The 17,997-nt window shown below is 40.6% G+C and overlaps 1 protein-coding gene across 1 annotated transcript in view; it reads right to left on the reverse strand.

Annotated features, from left to right (window-relative positions):
- pex6 (peroxisomal biogenesis factor 6) overlaps window positions 1-14,501 on the reverse strand; it is a 21,613-nt gene extending 7,112 nt beyond the window's left edge. Inside the window, exons 1-11 of the mRNA XM_079593625.1 lie at window positions 13,366-14,501; window positions 11,376-11,536; window positions 9,771-9,860; window positions 9,271-9,376; window positions 9,048-9,184; window positions 5,889-6,000; window positions 5,402-5,601; window positions 5,134-5,320; window positions 4,096-4,172; window positions 2,535-2,667; window positions 1,214-1,419 (exon numbers count right to left, since the gene is read on the reverse strand). Of these exons, the coding sequence (XP_079449751.1) occupies window positions 1,214-1,419; window positions 2,535-2,667; window positions 4,096-4,172; window positions 5,134-5,320; window positions 5,402-5,601; window positions 5,889-6,000; window positions 9,048-9,184; window positions 9,271-9,376; window positions 9,771-9,860; window positions 11,376-11,536; window positions 13,366-14,451 (2,495 nt within the window). The 5' untranslated portion in view covers window positions 14,452-14,501. The remainder of the gene's footprint in view (window positions 1-1,213; window positions 1,420-2,534; window positions 2,668-4,095; window positions 4,173-5,133; window positions 5,321-5,401; window positions 5,602-5,888; window positions 6,001-9,047; window positions 9,185-9,270; window positions 9,377-9,770; window positions 9,861-11,375; window positions 11,537-13,365) is intronic.
- Window positions 14,502-17,997: the final 3,496 nt, after the last annotated feature.

Here is a 17,997-nt window from a genome sequence, read left to right on the forward strand (position 1 = left end):
TGAAACGTAAAGTGCTCATGTTTATTCAACGATGTCAAAACCTTTTGGAAAGTCTATTTGTGGCGGGCAGTGTTGATATTGTGAACCAATGTATGGGAAACACTGTAATATAATTTGACAGCTATCAATTTGCCTTTGGCTAAGCCACACCCGAAAATGTAGATTGACCAATCACAGCGCAGCCAAGAACGAGCTCCACAGCGGTCCGACACTTCTTCACAGCGCTCCATTGACTTTAACACCGGCGTCTCATATTTTTGGTCTCGGCAGGCTATTACCGTCGTAGTTTTATCAGAAATATGGTTAACCGTTGTGCCTGGGGCATTTGTAACACATATACGTGTTTCCCAGAGAGGTTGGAGGGGGGTGTCCGTTTTTCCCCTTCCCAAAACCGAAGTCAAATCCTGACAAGTGTCGTCTTTGGATTAAACTGTGTGGACGTCCTCAGTCAGCGAAACCCCTCAAGATCAACAACACACTTTTGCTCTAAGATACATTTAGCTTTTAACCTTACTGTGAAGTTACACTAGTTAGACAGTTTTATGCTATGATTTTGGTTCTCTACTCTAATTGTTGATACGCTAGCACACGCTGCTAATAAATACAACTTTATACTCGTGTAGTCCGTTTGCTTTGTAATAACGATTATAGAAGTGAATAGAGACCCAGCTCTGCATGAACAGTGTTGCTCCTGATATTGTGAGTCCCAGCCTCCGTCTCCATTAGGATATGCGGTGGCTCATGTTTTGACTGTGACCGTTATGCTTTTGCCTCTATTAGGATCTTGTTGTTGCTTGCGTTTCTCCGGTATGTCTTGAATAAAGCCTTCGAACACACACTGAGCCACTTTTGCCTACTTCTATCGGACACTTTATTTGCTGCTTTATAAAATGTCAGCAGGAAGAGCCGTCACAGCATAAGCCATGTTGATACCAAACCAGAGCCCAGATGAAGCTGACGGACGTAGCAACAGTAAGTAAGGGGGGCGGGGCTTAGCCAAAGGTGAATTATAGTGTAACCTCTCCATCGTCACCGGCACGCTTATTAACACACACACAGCTGTGCATCACCAGTGCAACAGTGAAAAGATCCTCTCAAACCGTGTCGCGCTGCGTTCCCAACAATAAACACCGGTATTCGGTATGAACCGGTATACCGCCCAGCACCACTGAAAGCATGTTCACTCAGTGTGTTACACTGGTCACGTCCTCACCTGAGGAAGGTCATGGTGCATTCGGTGGCGACGGCTTTGGCCAGCAGGGTTTTGCCCGTGCCGGGCGGCCCGTAGAGCAGCAGACCGGAGCGCCGCAGGCCCAGCGAGAGCAGCTCCGGGTGGTCCAGCGGAAGCTGAATCGTGTCCAGGATCTCCTTCTTCACCTGCTGGAGTCCCCCCACGTCCTGCCATCTCACACACGGGATCTGACACACACACACACACACACACAGCAGAGGGCTAACTCTGCAACCACAGCTCCAGTGCTTCAGATTTACTGCTACTTAAGTTAATAGTCAATTATGAGTTTTTTAAGAACACATTTAAACATGAAAACAATACCTGTGTTAAAAAAAGTGCTTTCAGTTGTATTGAATGTGCACTTGCAGTTTACTTTACTGGCATATAAATATTCATATTATTCAAATTGTCATATTAGTTAAAAAAAAATGTACACCTAAAGAAAGTCATATTCATGACTATGTTTCTTAACACACTTTTAAATGTGCACTGTCAAAAGAAAACGTAAAATTGTACGTACATTTTAAATGTTTTAATAATCTTTTTGTAGTGCTTTAAAGAAGTGCACTTATTTTAATGTGTGTAGAGTAACAAGCACAGTAAAGTACTTGATTATAACTTGTACTGTAGTGAGTTTTTGATATTCAATTAAAAGTCCATTTTAAATGTGTTAAATTGCAAATGTGTAATTACAGATTTATTTAAATACATAACATATACGTTTCAATATAAATTACATTAAAGTATATTTGAGTTTACCATAAATGCTTGTCAGTAGCATCAGCAGTAACTTTAACCATATTTGAAAGTCAATAAAAGTAATTGTGAAATACTGAAAGTCCTACTTAAGTGGGTGAAAAACACTCTAAAGTTCAGCTAATGTCAAATAAATTTAATTGCAATGAACATGCAATTAATTGTGCAAAAACATTACATTCAGCTTGAACTTGAGTATATAAATGTAAAATCACTATTTTACATTGACCTTGTTATAGTCAAGTCAAGTCACCTTCATTTATATTGTTCATTTAGTTATTTGAGTAATAACAGAAAATTATGCATAATTACATGCAACTAATCATAAACCAAACCCTAATCCTAACCCTATATCAGTACATATATTTCATTATTATTACTCAGTACTTAAATATATAATTACACTGCAACAAAGAATAAAGTGTAACTGTATGTTCTTTTCAAAAATATATTATTTGTGTAATAAGACCTGATTTTTAAAGTATGCTAAAGAGTACTTCTGTTCTACAAAGGCCTAAAAACACAAAACCCCAGGCATCTGTACTTTAGGCGCTCCAATGGCGTGTGAATGCGCCTCCTGCAGGACGTCCAGTGCCGAGCTGAAGTCCTCAGCCGAGACGCTCACGCCAGAGACACACAGATCCTCCTCGTCCTGTTCGCTCGCCGCTTCTGGAAAACTACACCGCAAAAACACCTCCACAGTTTCAGGCATAGACATACATAATAAAGGCTTTGGGCCCTATCTTGCACCCAGCGCAATTGACTTTGTACACCGACGCATGTATCATTCCTATTCTGCACCCGCGCACAGCGGACTTTCCCTCCTCAGACGCACGTCGGTAAATTAGGGAATGAACTTGCGCTCGCGGGGGCGGTTCAGTGAAAAGAGGAGCGTGATCCGGCGCAAACGCTCCCTGGTGATATTCTGCAGTTCCAGAAAACAACTCCGCCACTGACCAGGAGAAACCCAGTCTAAAGACAGCGGCGCCGCGCGTTAGTCAGATGCTATTTTAAGGTACAATAGCACAACACACACACTTTGATTCTCTAATCTAAACAGACGCAGCAGTTTTCATTTGTGCAAATCATACATTATTACAAGGAAAAATATTAACACACGAGGGAAATCATTGTTGTGTCCGTGAAGAGGTGAAAAAATAATCATAAATTTAGATTACACATTTACCCAAATTATTATACGCCTGTTTAACCGAAGCTAATGTGTGTGTTTCTCCCATCATCCCCAATGTCACTTCTCTGTGTTTTACGGCCCTGACGAGAACGTCGGTCTCCTCGGCTGTGAACCGCTCCTGACGTGCGCCGGCAAACCCGCCGTTATAATAGCAATCCGCCGTGGAACAAGCGCGCCGGCTCTTAAAGGGAATGTGAGAGGACGCTCTGATTGGTTTATTTCACGTTACGCCCAAACCACACCTATGAATAATGAAGCGACTTCAGACCAACACATTTTAGATTTGCGTCGAGCGCAAGAGTCGTTTATCCCGCCGGTATAATAGCAACAGCGCCCGGGATCCGCCCACAAAGTTACCAGTGTTTCGCGTTTGATACTTGCGTTTCAGATCGCTAATATAGGGCCCTAGATGTCTTACGGCGGAGTCTCTAACGGCATCACCCGGCGGCCATCTTGTCTCAGGGAAGCTTTCTGTAAGGCGAGTGATCTGCACGAACACAAATCCTCTCATCTCGCTGAAATCTTGACGGATTTACAAACGGTTTGGTTTCTTACAAACGTTATTAACGTGGCTATAATTCTGGAAGCTTGAACATGTTGAAATATATAATATTATAATTATTCATAAGTATGCAGTGTAATAACTACATCTCTGGCGTTTATAACAAACCAACCCGTTTGAAAATCGGTAGAAAATTGAGCAATTTTTGTTTTTTTAAAAAGTACGTGCACCTTAAAAACACAATGTTACGAGTGAGCGAGCCCCCTGTGGCAAGATGGCCGCCAGGTGCGGATGTCGACCTCCATTGGCCAGCAGCGCGGACGAGACATCTAGCCTTTATTATGTATATCTATGGTTTCAGAAGCTAAGTCCATGAGTGGAGTGACTGAGCGCAGTCGGGTGAACACTTACTACGTCTTCAGAAGTCTTCTGTGAGCGGCTCTTCCAGCGTTGGTAAGAAGTGCGCAAAGATCTCCTAAAACGAAACCCTACGGAAAAAACAAAGTCATCATGAAACGGTTATGGGAATTCATTTTAGTTCGGTAATGTGATTTAAAGGATTAGTTCACTTCAGAATAAAAATTTCCTGAGTATTTACTCTCCCGCACGTCATCCAAGATGTTCATGTCTTTATATCTTCAGTGGAGAAGAAATGAAGGTGTGTGAGGAACACACTCCAGGATGTTCTCATATAGTGACTTCAATGGGGTCGAAGGTCGAGATGTGAGTCTCAGTGCAGCTTCAAAGTCTCTCACGATCCAGCCGAGGAATAAGAGTCTCATCTAGACAAACCAGCGGACATTTATAACAAAATAAACATTTATATACTTATTAACCCCAAATACTCGTCTTGAACGTCCATGACTTCACGCATTACGTAATCACGTTGAAAGGTCACGCGTGTTCCGGTTTATAAATGTGGGGCGAAAAACTCAAATTTTATCCTCCAACTTCAAAATCATCTGACATTGTTGTTTTACCTTTTATTTATTTATTTTTGTATAAATGGCGTTTGACTCAGTCTTTGCATGTTGGCCTTGTGAACACTGGGTCTGTGCTTCCGCCTACATCACGCTTGACCTTTCAACCTGATTATGTAATGTGTGGCGCATCACAGCGAGTGCAAGACCAGCATTTGTGGTTATAAAGTATATAAATGTTTATTTTGTTATAAATGTCCGCTGGTGTGTCTAGATAAGACTCTTATTCCTCGGCCGGATCGTGAGAGACTTTGAAGCTGCACTGAGACTCACATCTCGACCTTCGACCCGCTGGAGACACTATATGGAGAACATCCTGGAGTGTGTTCCTCACACACCTTCATTTCTTTTCCACAAAGAGACATGAATATCTTGGGTGACGTGGGGAGAGTAAATTATCCGGAAATGTTAGTTCTGAAGTGAACTGATCCTTTGAAAGCAGAGATGGGTGATCGGTCAGATGTCTCACAGCTGTGTGTTTGGCTATCTTGCCCAGATTGACGTCTTTTCCCAGCAGCAGGTCCTCACTGAGGCTGGCCAGCATCGTCCTGCGCTGCTCCTCGCACAGGCTCTCTATCGCCACCTGGTGCACAAACGCCGCCATCACATCTGAGGACAGCTCTCTCTGTGCGCTCACAGACCCCACCACAACCACACTGCAGGAGGAGAGGAGAAGGCCAGGGTACACCAGCAGAACCTGCCTTTACACTGCAGCTGTTGTTGTGTCTGAGCCTCACCTGGCATGAGCCTCCGCCACGAGCCGGCAGAGCGAGGCCGCGACCCTGGAGTCGGTCTCGGTGCCGTCCCGCTGGCCGAGCAGATGCAGGTTTCTCATCAGCAGAACACATGGGTGATGGAGCTCTGCTCTCTCGAAGACGGACTTCATCTTAGCCTCGCACGCGGCTGCAGTGTCGGCGCAGAGAGTCACGCAATCCACCTGAGCGGGAACACGCACACACACACACACTCATTCACTACTCCTGTCATTTCAGAACATCAGACCCTCAAATATCAAATATCAGATTTACCCAATATTTGTGTGTTCTGTATGTTTTTATGCTTATTAGAGCATCACGTTTGTTAGCGACATGCTAACATCAAACTCTACCTGACTCAATTGTGTTTCCTGTGCGCTTCACGAGAGACTGAACTTATGAAGATTTTGATGCTCATCATAACTGCAGAAAAACTCAAGAACAATAATGAAGAAAAGTCCCAGATCACCTTAATCAGATGCAGATGTAGCCTCCTGCTAACTGCTTTCACCACGGTAACTTTCCCACTGCCGCTCGGACCCATCAGGAGAACGGAACAGCCTCGGTTCAATGTAAGAGAGCTGCGATATAATAATGTTTAAACATATATGTGTTCATTAACATCTTGTCACTTCAGCATTCCAGCAATATATACAGTACTACTAGTTCAAACATCTTCCAATGCAGTAGTTCTCCACCAGAGGGCAGCAGGACTTAAACGGGTTTCAATAATAAATTAGCATGAATAAATACATTTATATTCCAGCCTTAAAAACACATAAAATCGAGATGTAAACTGAAATAATGTTTCTATTTTTCCCTCCTTAAAAACTATAGTTTTTATTGAAGAATATACAGTACAGAATCACAAAATTGTGGTTAATTTATTTAATATATATAGAGGTTCTGTTAATAAAAACACGAGCAGCTTTTGTCATAATTATATCAGAAATAGTTATAAACTCAGTTTATTGTTGTAAATTGTGATTCTGAAAATTAAGTCCGACATTTTTTTCTCAGAATTGCCCCCTTTTTTTAAAAAATAAACTTGCAATTTTGAGTTATAAAGTCAGAATTACGTGAAATAAACTTGCAATTTAGAGTTATAAAGTCAGAATACGTGAAATAAACGTACAACTTTGAGTTATAAAGTCAGAATACGTGAAATAAACTTGCATTTTTGAGTTATAAAGTCAGAATTACATTAAATAAACTTGTAATTTTAAGTTATAGTCAGAAATAGTTTATATAAACTTGTAATTTTGAGTTATAAAGTCAGAATTACGTGAAATAAACTTGCAATTTTGAGTTATAACGTCAGAATTACATGAAATAAACTTGCAATTTTGAGTTATAAAGTCAGAATTACATGAAATAAACTTGCAATTTTGAGTTATAACTCAGAATTAAGTGAAATAAATTTGCAATTGGAATAGGGAAAAGTCAGAATTACATGAAATAAACTTACAATTTTGAGTTATAAAGTGAGAGTAACATGAAATAAACTTGCAACTTTGAGTTATAAAGTCAGAATACGTGAAATAAACGTGCAATTTTGAGTTATAAAGTCAGAATATGTGAAATAAACTTGCATTTTTGAGTTATAAAGTCAGAATTACATGAAATAAACTTACAATTTTGAGTTATAAAGTGAGAGTAACATGAAATAAACTTGCAATTTTGAGTTATAAAGTCAGAATTACATTAAATAAACTTGTAATTTTAAGTTATAGTCAGAAATAGTTTATATAAACTTGCAATTTTGAGTTATAAAGTCAGAATACGTGAAATAAACTTGCAATTTTGAGTTATAAAGTGAGAGTAACATGAAATAAACTTGCAACTTTGAGTTATAAAGTCAGAATACGTGAAATAAACTTGCATTTTTGAGTTATAAAGTCAGAATTACATTAAATAAACTTGTAATTTTAAGTTATAGTCAGAAATAGTTTATATAAACTTGCAATTTTGAGTTATAAAGTCAGAATTACGTGAAATAAACTTGCAATTTTGAGTTATAAAGTCAGAATATGTGAAATAAACTTGCAATTTTGAGTTATAAAGTCAGAATTACGTGAAATAAACTTGCAATTTTGAGTTATAAAGTCAGAAAACGTGAAATAAACTTGCAATTTTGAGTTATAAAGTCAGAATTACGTGAAATAAACTTGCAATTTTGAGTTATAAAGTCAGAATATGTGAAATAAACTTGCAATTTTGAGTTATAAAGTCAGAATTACGTGAAATAAACTTGCAATTTTGAGTTATAAAGTCAGAAAACGTGAAATAAACTTGCAATTTTGAGTTATAAAGTCAGAATATGTGAAATAAACTTGCAATTTTGAGTTATAAAGTCAGAATTACATGAAATAAACTTGTAATTTTAAGTTATAGTCAGAAATAGTTTATATAAACTTGCAATTTTGAGTTATAAAGTCAGAATTACGTGAAATAAACTTGCAATTTTGAGTTATAAAGTCAGAATATGTGAAATAAACTTGCAATTTTGAGTTATAAAGTCAGAATTACGTGAAATAAACTTGCAATTTTGAGTTATAAAGTCAGAAAACGTGAAATAAACTTGCAATTTTGAGTTATAAAGTCAGAATATGTGAAATAAACTTGCAATTTTGAGTTATAAAGTCAGAATTACATGAAATAAACTTACAATTTTGAGTTATAAAGTCAGAATTACGTGAAATAAACTTGCAATTTAGAGTTATAAAGTCAGAAAACGTGAAATAAACTTGCAATTTTGAGTTATAAAGTCAGAATATGTGAAATAAACTTGCAATTTTGAGTTATAAAGTCAGAATTACATGAAATAAACTTACAATTTTGAGTTATAAAGTGAGAGTAACATGAAATAAACTTGCAATTTTGAGTTATAAAGTCAGAATTACATTAAATAAACTTGTAATTTTAAGTTATAGTCAGAAATAGTTTATATAAACTTGCAATTTTGAGTTATAAAGTCAGAATACGTGAAATAAACTTGCATTTTTGAGTTATAAAGTCAGAATTACATTAAATAAACTTGTAATTTTAAGTTATAGTCAGAAATAGTTTATATAAACTTGCAATTTTGAGTTATAAAGTCAGAATTACGTTAAATAAACTTGCAATTTTGAGTTATAAAGTCAGAATATGTTAAATAAACTTGCAATTTTGAGTTATAAAGTCAGAATTACGTGAAATAAACTTGCAATTTTGAGTTATAAAGTCAGAAAACGTGAAATAAACTTGCAATTTTGAGTTATAAAGTCAGAATATGTGAAATAAACTTGCAATTTTGAGTTATAAAGTCAGAATTACATGAAATAAACTTACAATTTTGAGTTATAAAGTCAGAATTACATGAAATAAACTTACAATTTTGAGTTATAAAGTCAGAATTACGTGAAATAAACTTGCAATTTAGAGTTATAAAGTGAGAGTAACATGAAATAAACTTGCAGTTTTGAGTTATAACGTCAGAATTACATGAAATAAACTTGCAATTTTGAGTTATAACTCAGAATTAAGTGAAATAAATTTGCAATTGGAATAGGGAAAAGTCAGAATTACGCAGCTGTGAACTGAGACGAGGTCAGAATGGACTGAGCGCGGCGGACGCGAGCGCCTGTACCTCTCGGTGAGGTGCGGCTGGATGATGGTGAGCAGCTTCTCCACAGCGCTGGACAGCCCAGCTGGACTGAGACTCCTCCAGAGAGACGAGCCCTTCGGCAGCACGGAGCAGGGGCACGGGCTGTGGGCGGAGCCTCCCTGTGACAGCCAATCAGAGCTTCAGCAATCTGCATATGACAGCTGTATGACTGACTCCTGTGAATGTGGTTGTCTTGATTCCTCACCATGTATAGTGAGGTGTGACTGGAATCAGCCAGATATGAAGAACCCTCGTCCTCCTCAGCAGAAAACCCACACACCTGCTTTACTCGGAAATACAGCACTGGCCACCTGCCAATCACAAAACACAACAGTCTGACTTTCAAAGATCATTCAAGTCACCATGAAATCAAAATTCTTTATTTTTAATGGAATATTACAGTGTTTATTATAAATGATTTATCAGTGTACGTCATTATTCTGTTAAATCAATGTTCCCGGTAATCTTGAATCAGAATATCTTCCTCTTGCAGAATCTCTTCTGTTCTCTGATGATGTGGGCGGGGCTATAACCTGTCAATCACATGAGATCAGCCAATAGCAAACCACAACCATTCAATCGACTCCCCACAGACACAAGCAAGCCCCGCCCACATGTGTTCTTGTTCCTGAAGCGTTTCGCTCAGATATACGACACAATAGAGAAGAAAAGACCAGCGCAAACATCAGCGGATCTGAAGATAACCTGCAGCTGTGGATTCCTTCAGAGCCGCTCTCGATCCGATCGGGATGCCCTTCCGATGGGATCCCCAGTATATTCCCCTGCTGGACAAGCCTGGACACAAACACAGCATCAGGGACACAGACCGGCAGAGAGAGAGGGACTGAAGTGTGTGTGAAGTGCTCAGCGAGCACCTGGGTGAGCTGAAGTGTGTGTGCAGGAGTGTGTGGAGCACCTGGGTGAGCTGAAGTGTGTGTGCAGGAGTGTGTGGAGCACTTGAGTGAGCTGAAGTGTGTGTGCAGGAGTGTGTGGAGCACCTGGGTGAGCTGAAGTGTGTGTGCAGGAGTGTGTGGAGTACCTGGGTGAGCTGAAGTGTGTGTGCAGGAGTGTGTGGAGCACCTGGGTGAGCTGAAGTGTGTGTGCAGGAGTGTGTGGAGCACCTGGGTGAGCTGAAGTGTGTGTGCAGGAGTGTGTGGAGCACCTGGGTGAGCTGAAGTGTGTGTGCAGGAGTGTGTGGAGCACCTGGGTGAGCTGAAGTGTGTGTGCAGGAGTGTGTGGAGCACCTGGGTGAGCTGAAGTGTGTGTGCAGGAGTGTGTGGAGTACCTGGGTGAGCTGAAGTGTGTGTGCAGGAGTGTGTGGAGCACTTGGGTGAGCTGAAGTGTGTGTGCAGGAATGTGTGGAGCACCTGGGTGAGCTGAAGTGTGTGTGCAGGAGTGTGTGGAGCACCTGGGTGAGCTGAAGTGTGTGTGCAGGAGTGTGTGGAGCACCTGGGTGAGCTGAAGTGTGTGTGCAGGAGTGTGTGGAGCACCTGGGTGAGCTGAAGTGTGTGTGCAGGAGTGTGTGGAGCACCTGGGTGAGCTGAAGTGTGTGTGCAGGAGTGTGTGGAGCACCTGGGTGAGCTGAAGTGTGTGTGCAGGAGTGTGTGGAGCACCTGGGTGAGCTGAAGTGTGTGTGCAGGAGTGTGTGGAGCACCTGGGTGAGCTGAAGTGTGTGTGCAGGAGTGTGTGGAGCACCTGGGTGAGCTGAAGTGTGTGTGCAGGAGTGTGTGGAGCACCTGGGTGAGCTGAAGTGTGTGTGCAGGAGTGTGTGGAGCACCTGGGTGAGCTGAAGTGTGTGTGCAGGAGTGTGTGGAGCACTTGGGTGAGCTGAAGTGTGTGTGCAGGAATGTGTGGAGCACCTGGGTGAGCTGAAGTGTGTGTGCAGGAGTGTGTGGAGCACCTGGGTGAGCTGAAGTGTGTGTGCAGGAGTGTGTGGAGCACCTGGGTGAGCTGAAGTGTGTGTGCAGGAGTGTGTGGAGCACCTGGGTGAGCTGAAGTGTGTGTGCAGGAGTGTGTGGAGCACCTGGGTGAGCTGAAGTGTGTGTGCAGGAGTGTGTGGAGCACCTGGGTGAGCTGAAGTGTGTGTACAGGAGTGTGTGGAGCACCTGGGTGAGCTGAAGTGTGTGTGCAGGAGTGTGTGGAGCACCTGGGTGAGCTGAAGTGTGTGTGCAGGAGTGTGTAAAGCACCTGGGTGAGCTGAAGTGTGTGTGCAGGAGTGTGTGGAGCACCTGGGTGAGCTGAAGTGTGTGTGCAGGAGTGTGTGGAGCACCTGGGTGAGCTGAAGTGTGTGTGCAGGAGTGTGTGGAGCACCTGGGTGAGCTGAAGTGTGTGTGCAGGAGTGTGTCGAAGGGCCCGAGCGAGGCGTAGTCAGGAGACACGACCGCTTCAATGTGCAGCTCTCGAGCAAACGCCGGCGCTGCGGATCGACACGCGCTCGCGGACCCGGTGTGTCCCGACTCCTTGTTCCACCTCTGCTTGATCAACACACAGACACATCCGGTCACATGATCACCGCACACACACATCTGCACATATCTGACATCAGCAGAGCCGTTTCTGCTCATCCGGACTCAAAACTCCAGCAAATGTACAGCTTTTTCAACACTAAATAACGTGTAGAAGTCTTTCCAGTTATGAAGTAACATTTGAACTCTGTAGCATTTAAAAAAATAAAACGCTTGAGTACTTTAGGTCATTAATTCAGTATTTATAGACTTTTTCTACATAAATTTGACGTTCAGTAAAGTCACGTCAAGCAATACTATATAAAATATCTCAGCTGACTGTTTATATCATCGCAAAATGTAAACTATATTATATTATCGTACAGCTCTACATATAAAGTTATATATATAAATGTGTCGCATACAGTAACCTCACGTAAAGTGACTGGCCTATATATTATATAGCAAAACTCAACTCCCTGATTGTTTATATAGTCACAAAATGTGAACTATATTATCGTCACGCTCTAATCTGCTAAATGCGACTTTAAGGCATGATATTAAAATATTACACATCATGAATTACTGTAAATCTGCTTTGAAACAATGTGTGTTGTGAAAGTCTCTTCTTCTAACGTTCAGCTAACGTTGTGTGGAGGTTATGAACAAACTGCCTTCCGGTAACGTTATCAGAAGTGCAGTCGGTTATCTGCTCTTTAATAATGTCAGCTCAAAAAGTAAAAAAAACAAAACAAAACAAAAACCTTTATGGAGTGTTCTTTTTCTGAAATGTTTTCGCTAACGTTCGTCTAACATTTTTGGAATGTTACTATTTGTTTGAGAACGTTCAGAGGACATTCAAAAGTAACGTTTGATGAAAGGCTCAATGGAATGTTTCCTTTACGTTCATATACAAAGTATTTAAAACATCTACAAAACTGGATGTTTTCAATGTTCAGAAACGTTTGCATAACGTAATGTTAGCAGAACATTCTCATCTCGAAACAAAGTAATGAACTTATATCAGATTCATCTAATGTTCACTTTTTCCTGATAATTTAATCACCCCACATCATCCAAGATATGACGAGCATTTGTGGTTATAAAGTATATAAACGTTTATTTTGTTATAAATGTTCGCTGGTTTGTCTAGATGAGACTCTTATTCCTCGGCTGGATCGTGAGAGACTTTGAAGCTGCACTGAGACTCACATCTCGACCTTCGACCCCATTGAAGTCACTATATGAGAACATCCTGGAGTGTGTTCCTCACACACCTTCATTTCTTCTCCACTGAAGATATAAAGACATGAACATCTTGGATGACGTGCGGGAGAGTAAATACTCAGGAAATTTTTATTCTGAAGTGAACTAATCCTTTAAATCACATTACCGAACTAAAATGAATTCCCATAACCGTTTCATGATGACTTTGTTTTTTCCGTAGGGTTTCGTTTTAGGAGATCTTTGCGCACTTCTTACCAACGCTGGAAGAGCCGCTCACAGAAGACTTCTGAAGACGTAGTAAGTGTTTATTTTGTTATAAATGTCCGCTGGTTTGTCTAGATGAGACTCTTATTCCTCGGCTGGATCGTGAGAGACTTTGAAGCTGCACTGAGACTCACATCTCGACCTTCGACCCCATTGAAGTCACTATATGAGAACATCCTGGAGTGTGTTCCTCACACACCTTCATTTTTTGAACATCTGGGATGACACGGTGGGGGAGAGTAAATACTCAGGAAATTTTAATTCTGAACTGAACTATTTGATTTTTTTTCCCTAATTTCCCTAATTAAACTGTGAATTTAATATTTTAAAACTCAAATGACTTGAGCATCACTATCAGAGTTCACCTTAATTTTGATGGCCTTATTCCCGACAGGTACTGCCATCCCCCCCGACAGGTTAAACCACTGCACTGCGGAGATCAAGCCCACACTGTCATTCCCATCCGTGTGTTGCTGTGCAAGCGTGTCAAAGGCTCGGACTGAGGCCAGGTGAACCCGTCCCTGTCCCGGGACGGACACGCTGACCCACTCCCCGTTAAACACACCCAGCTTCAGCAACAAGCTCTTGCTCACAAACACACTGCTGTCAACGTCCAGGCCTCCGTCCGGCTCTAGTCTGGACAGGATTCCTCCTGGCTTCTGCAGATCTGGGACATCAACCACCCGGATGTCAAGTCTGCATTCAAGAGCCTGTACACAAGCACTGAAGTCCAAGACTTTGCTGTTGAGCAGAGAGCTGGCAGAGCTCAAGCTGTTGGCGTACTGGGCGAAATCAGACACGCAGAGAGAGGAAGACGCCAGTCTGGGGCTGATCATGATGGAGGAGGTGGTGTTCAGGTCCAGATCTCTGCAGTCTGACACCAGCACACTCGTGTCCACTGTGATCATGCCCTGGCTCACAGGTGTGCACTCGAGCACCAGCACCTCTGACATCTGCGCATGCGCGGCGCCCAGTGAGTGATGGAAGGGCAGCAGAAGCGCGTCCCCCTGCCTCGCTAATAGAGTCTGCCCGGGACAGGATAGCAGGACCAGCAAACCACTGCAGAACTGCTCTGAACAAGCCCATTTAAAGCTCTGCTTCGTCCGAGCGCCGAGCACAATCCTCTTTAAAGGCAGCAGGGACTGTGGACGAACCGTTCCCAGCGAATGCTCCTTCAGCCCGTAGTGTTTGAGGAAAGATGTGCTCGCGTACACAGCGAGACACGTGTGAGTGTTTACATCGGTCTCTTCCTCTGGCGTGATGTGCGCGCACACCAAAAAGCCCCGATTAGAGGGTGGCTGCTGGTCCGTCGGCGAAAATAACAGCGCGTATGTGGGCTCAGTGTAGTCTGGAAACTTCTGGGTGAAGTGTGATTTGTTGATAAGCACGTGTAGAGGATGGATATGTGATGGAAAGTCGTCAAGACACTGCAGTTTCACGGGGGCCGCCATGTTGAAGACGCGCGCATGCGCAGAGAAACGACATAAACTGACAGCTCCTGGCGGTAGATTTTTGTTATGCTCTTAAATTATTTATTATTTTGTGTAAATGCTACTTTCAGGAATGTAAATGGTAGAAGATATTTTTTTCCCCTTCAAATCAGAATCATAGTCTTGTCTGTAGCCTATATTTAAACATTATTGGGTAATAGGAAAACCAAAGAAGTTTGGTTTAATATATATTTATTTCTTTTTAAAAAATTATACTTTTTAGCGTACAATCAATCTAACAATACTCATCGTTTTTCTGAGCCATCAAGCGCCGCCTGGAGGAATAATAATGTATATCTCATAAGAAATAGGAAATTATTGGAATAAATAAAAAAAATCATTAAAATTATATTAATTTATTTTATAAAGCGATATGAATTAACATAATTTAATTATAATTAAATTATATTAATTAATTTATATAAATTGTAACTTCTTCAATACAAATGTGTATTATAAATATATTTATATTCCCATAAGTGTCAATATTCAGGCTGTCTGCAAAAAAATAAAATAAAATAAAAATACAACATAATTTTCTTTCATGATATTTGTGAGTTTGACCCTGTGAAAAACTGTTAAAGATTTGGCTTATCAGTTGTTGTATCCATTTGATTTGTGAAATAGAACATGTGAAGATTATTCTGTGTTGCATTGCATACAAAAATGGCATATTATAAAAGATTATAAAATATTTTTTTTATAACTTTTGTCATTTACACAGTCAGATAATGGAAATGCACTAAGTCTAAGTGTAAAAAATAAAGGTTGATATTTTAATCCACATTTATTGCACTATTAACAATGTACAATTTGGTGTTTCATTGTTAGAAAGAGAACTATTAGGTGAACTAACTATTACCTAACATTAAATTAACACAACATGAAAAGTGAAAAGATTCTGGCCGGTCTCACCCCAGTGGTCTCACTCTGTTACCCATCCTGACATATGTTATGATGTTATTTTGAACATGTATGTCAAATAAAACGTATGTAAATATAAAATATCATAAAAGTAAAGCTCATATATTTATTTTGGGGCAGTTTCGAGCATTGTGTGATGTGTGATTAGCTGTGCTGTAGTTAGCAGGAGTCACCACTGGGTGGATATGAGCTGTTCAACACTGCTCCTGTGGAGACTGGCTGTGCCTGTCAAGCAGTTCCAGGGTTGCCGACTTTGGGACTTTGGTGACCCTAACCCTAATTTTAAAAATGTCAGTCCTTGTTTACTTAGTATGGGATTTATGCAACAACCCCATTTTAATGAACGAGATCGAACAAGCGAGTCAGTAAAATGATCTGAGCTTCCCATCACCACCCATCAAGTAACAGTCTGTTCCTGACCTGGAGTCAGTCTTGTTTAGGCCAATAACTGAAAAGGTTCGCTCAGCATCCGCATTTGAGTGTGGCAGGCTCAACACAATCTGGGCAACCTTTAATAATTTAGGTAATTTTAAAATGTAGGGCTGTAAACGATTAATCGCAATTAATCGAATCCAAAATAAAAGTTTGTGTTTACATAATATATGTGTGTGTATTGTGTATAATTATTTTGTATATATAAATACACACACATGCATGTATATATTTGAGAAATATTTGCATTTATATACTGCATATATATTTTTATATGATTTATATTATATATAAATATAACTATTTTATATATAAATAACACATTTTCTTAAATATATACATGCATGTGTGTGTATTTATATACAAAATAATTATACACAATACACACACATATATTATGTAAACACAAACTTTTATTTTGGATTAGATTAATCGCGATTAATCGTGTACAGCCCTGTTAAAATGCCACTTGCCAGATTTGCCAAAACGTAATTTGTACCATGAGCCTATTTTTTATTGAGCAATTAGCAAGCCCACATAACGCACGTCAGACAACGTTTGCAACTATAGTTGAAGTCTGTACTCTCGGCACACAGACTGATTAGGCAAGGCTACGTCTGTACTGACAACTGACAAGGCACACCATTTTATTTTCTGATTACCTTGATTGCCATCCAAACTTTCAAATGCGCATCAGTGTTCTCCGACTCCGAACCTATAACTCTCTCTGAACTTCTCACACGCATCTGACGTATCAGGTGCAAGGGCTTCAGCGAATCAGAGAACACCGCAGTGAGAACGGTGTCGGCAGATGTTACAGCTGTGGGCCCTAAACTCCTCCTGTCATTAATGGGGTCTAGTCTAGTGACATTTCTTGCGTGTGCGTGAGAGCGTGAGATTGATGCTGAAAGCGTGAGTGTCGTGAGAGTCAGTCCTGAAGAGCTCGATCAGCTGGTTCAGGTGTGTTACGGCTGTGAACTCTGCAGCACAGTGGTGTAAGACCTCTGATTAAACTGACAATGCTACACTTGTTTGTCTTGTTTTGATACAAGTAAACAAGCTCTGCCTTAAACAGGAAGTCAACAAAGCAATTACATGTGTTCAGAGACATTTCACATAATGAGACCAGCAACTTTACTGAGATCCTTCAAGCTAAAGTCGGTGGTTTTCCCGTCAGTTCCTTCAGACTGTCCATCCTGACCGTCCTTCATCCCTATGACTGAAACCTGCTCAGGGACTGTGCTGTGCAAACTGGAAAATGACATCTGTAAAAGCATCTAATCACTGATAGAGGCACAGAAGTTATACAGGTACAAATGTATGTATGCATCACGCACTTCCTGACTTTGTAAATGGTTACAGAGACAGAGTGGGCATCATACACTACTAAACAATGAGGATCACAGACTGTCAAATCATTCTGAACACATCAAACTCACACAAAAACACGCACTTCGTTTATAGAGATGCATAACAAATGAAAACAATACGTGTACTAAAATCAGCTCAAAATATCAAACGTGTTAGTCATACTCTGAAAGAAATATATCAGAGAGTGCCATCATGCACTATATGATTCAAGGGGCCAACATCTGAAGACTGGAGGTACTTGCACTCTGAGTCTGAAATTTTCATATGTGTTTTTTCGTATTCGTCATCCTAGAAATTTGTCACGCACAGAAACCTTGCACACTGAGTCTGATGCGTATTAATTAATCTGTTGCCAAAAAATTCGTAAAACAATACAAAATGGAGTCTTCAAGCAGTGAGGATGATTTTGAAGTTGTGATTTTCTAGGCCAATATGAGGAACTATCCTCTCATTCCTGCGTAATAATCCAGGAACTGCTGTTGTACCAGCAGCGCACTGATATTACACAGCGCCTGAAAATAGTCCCCAGCTCCGTAACTTCCAACGTGACCGGCACTAAGTGTGTAATATCATTGCGCTGCTGGTATGGCAGCAGTTCCCTGATTATTACACAGGAATGAAAGTATAGTTCCTAGTCATATTGGTCTAGAAAATCACAACTTTTAATTTCCCGTCGGTCTTAGTACACGATGTAACTACAGAAGGGTCAAGTTTTAAATAGGACAAATATCGAAACCCTTTGGTCATTTTTTTTGAGAGAGATGCTAACTGTCTAATCAG

This window comes from Phoxinus phoxinus (assembly GCF_949152265.1).
Source record: "Phoxinus phoxinus genome assembly, chromosome: 20".
NCBI classification, from domain to species: domain Eukaryota; kingdom Metazoa; phylum Chordata; class Actinopteri; order Cypriniformes; family Leuciscidae; genus Phoxinus; species Phoxinus phoxinus.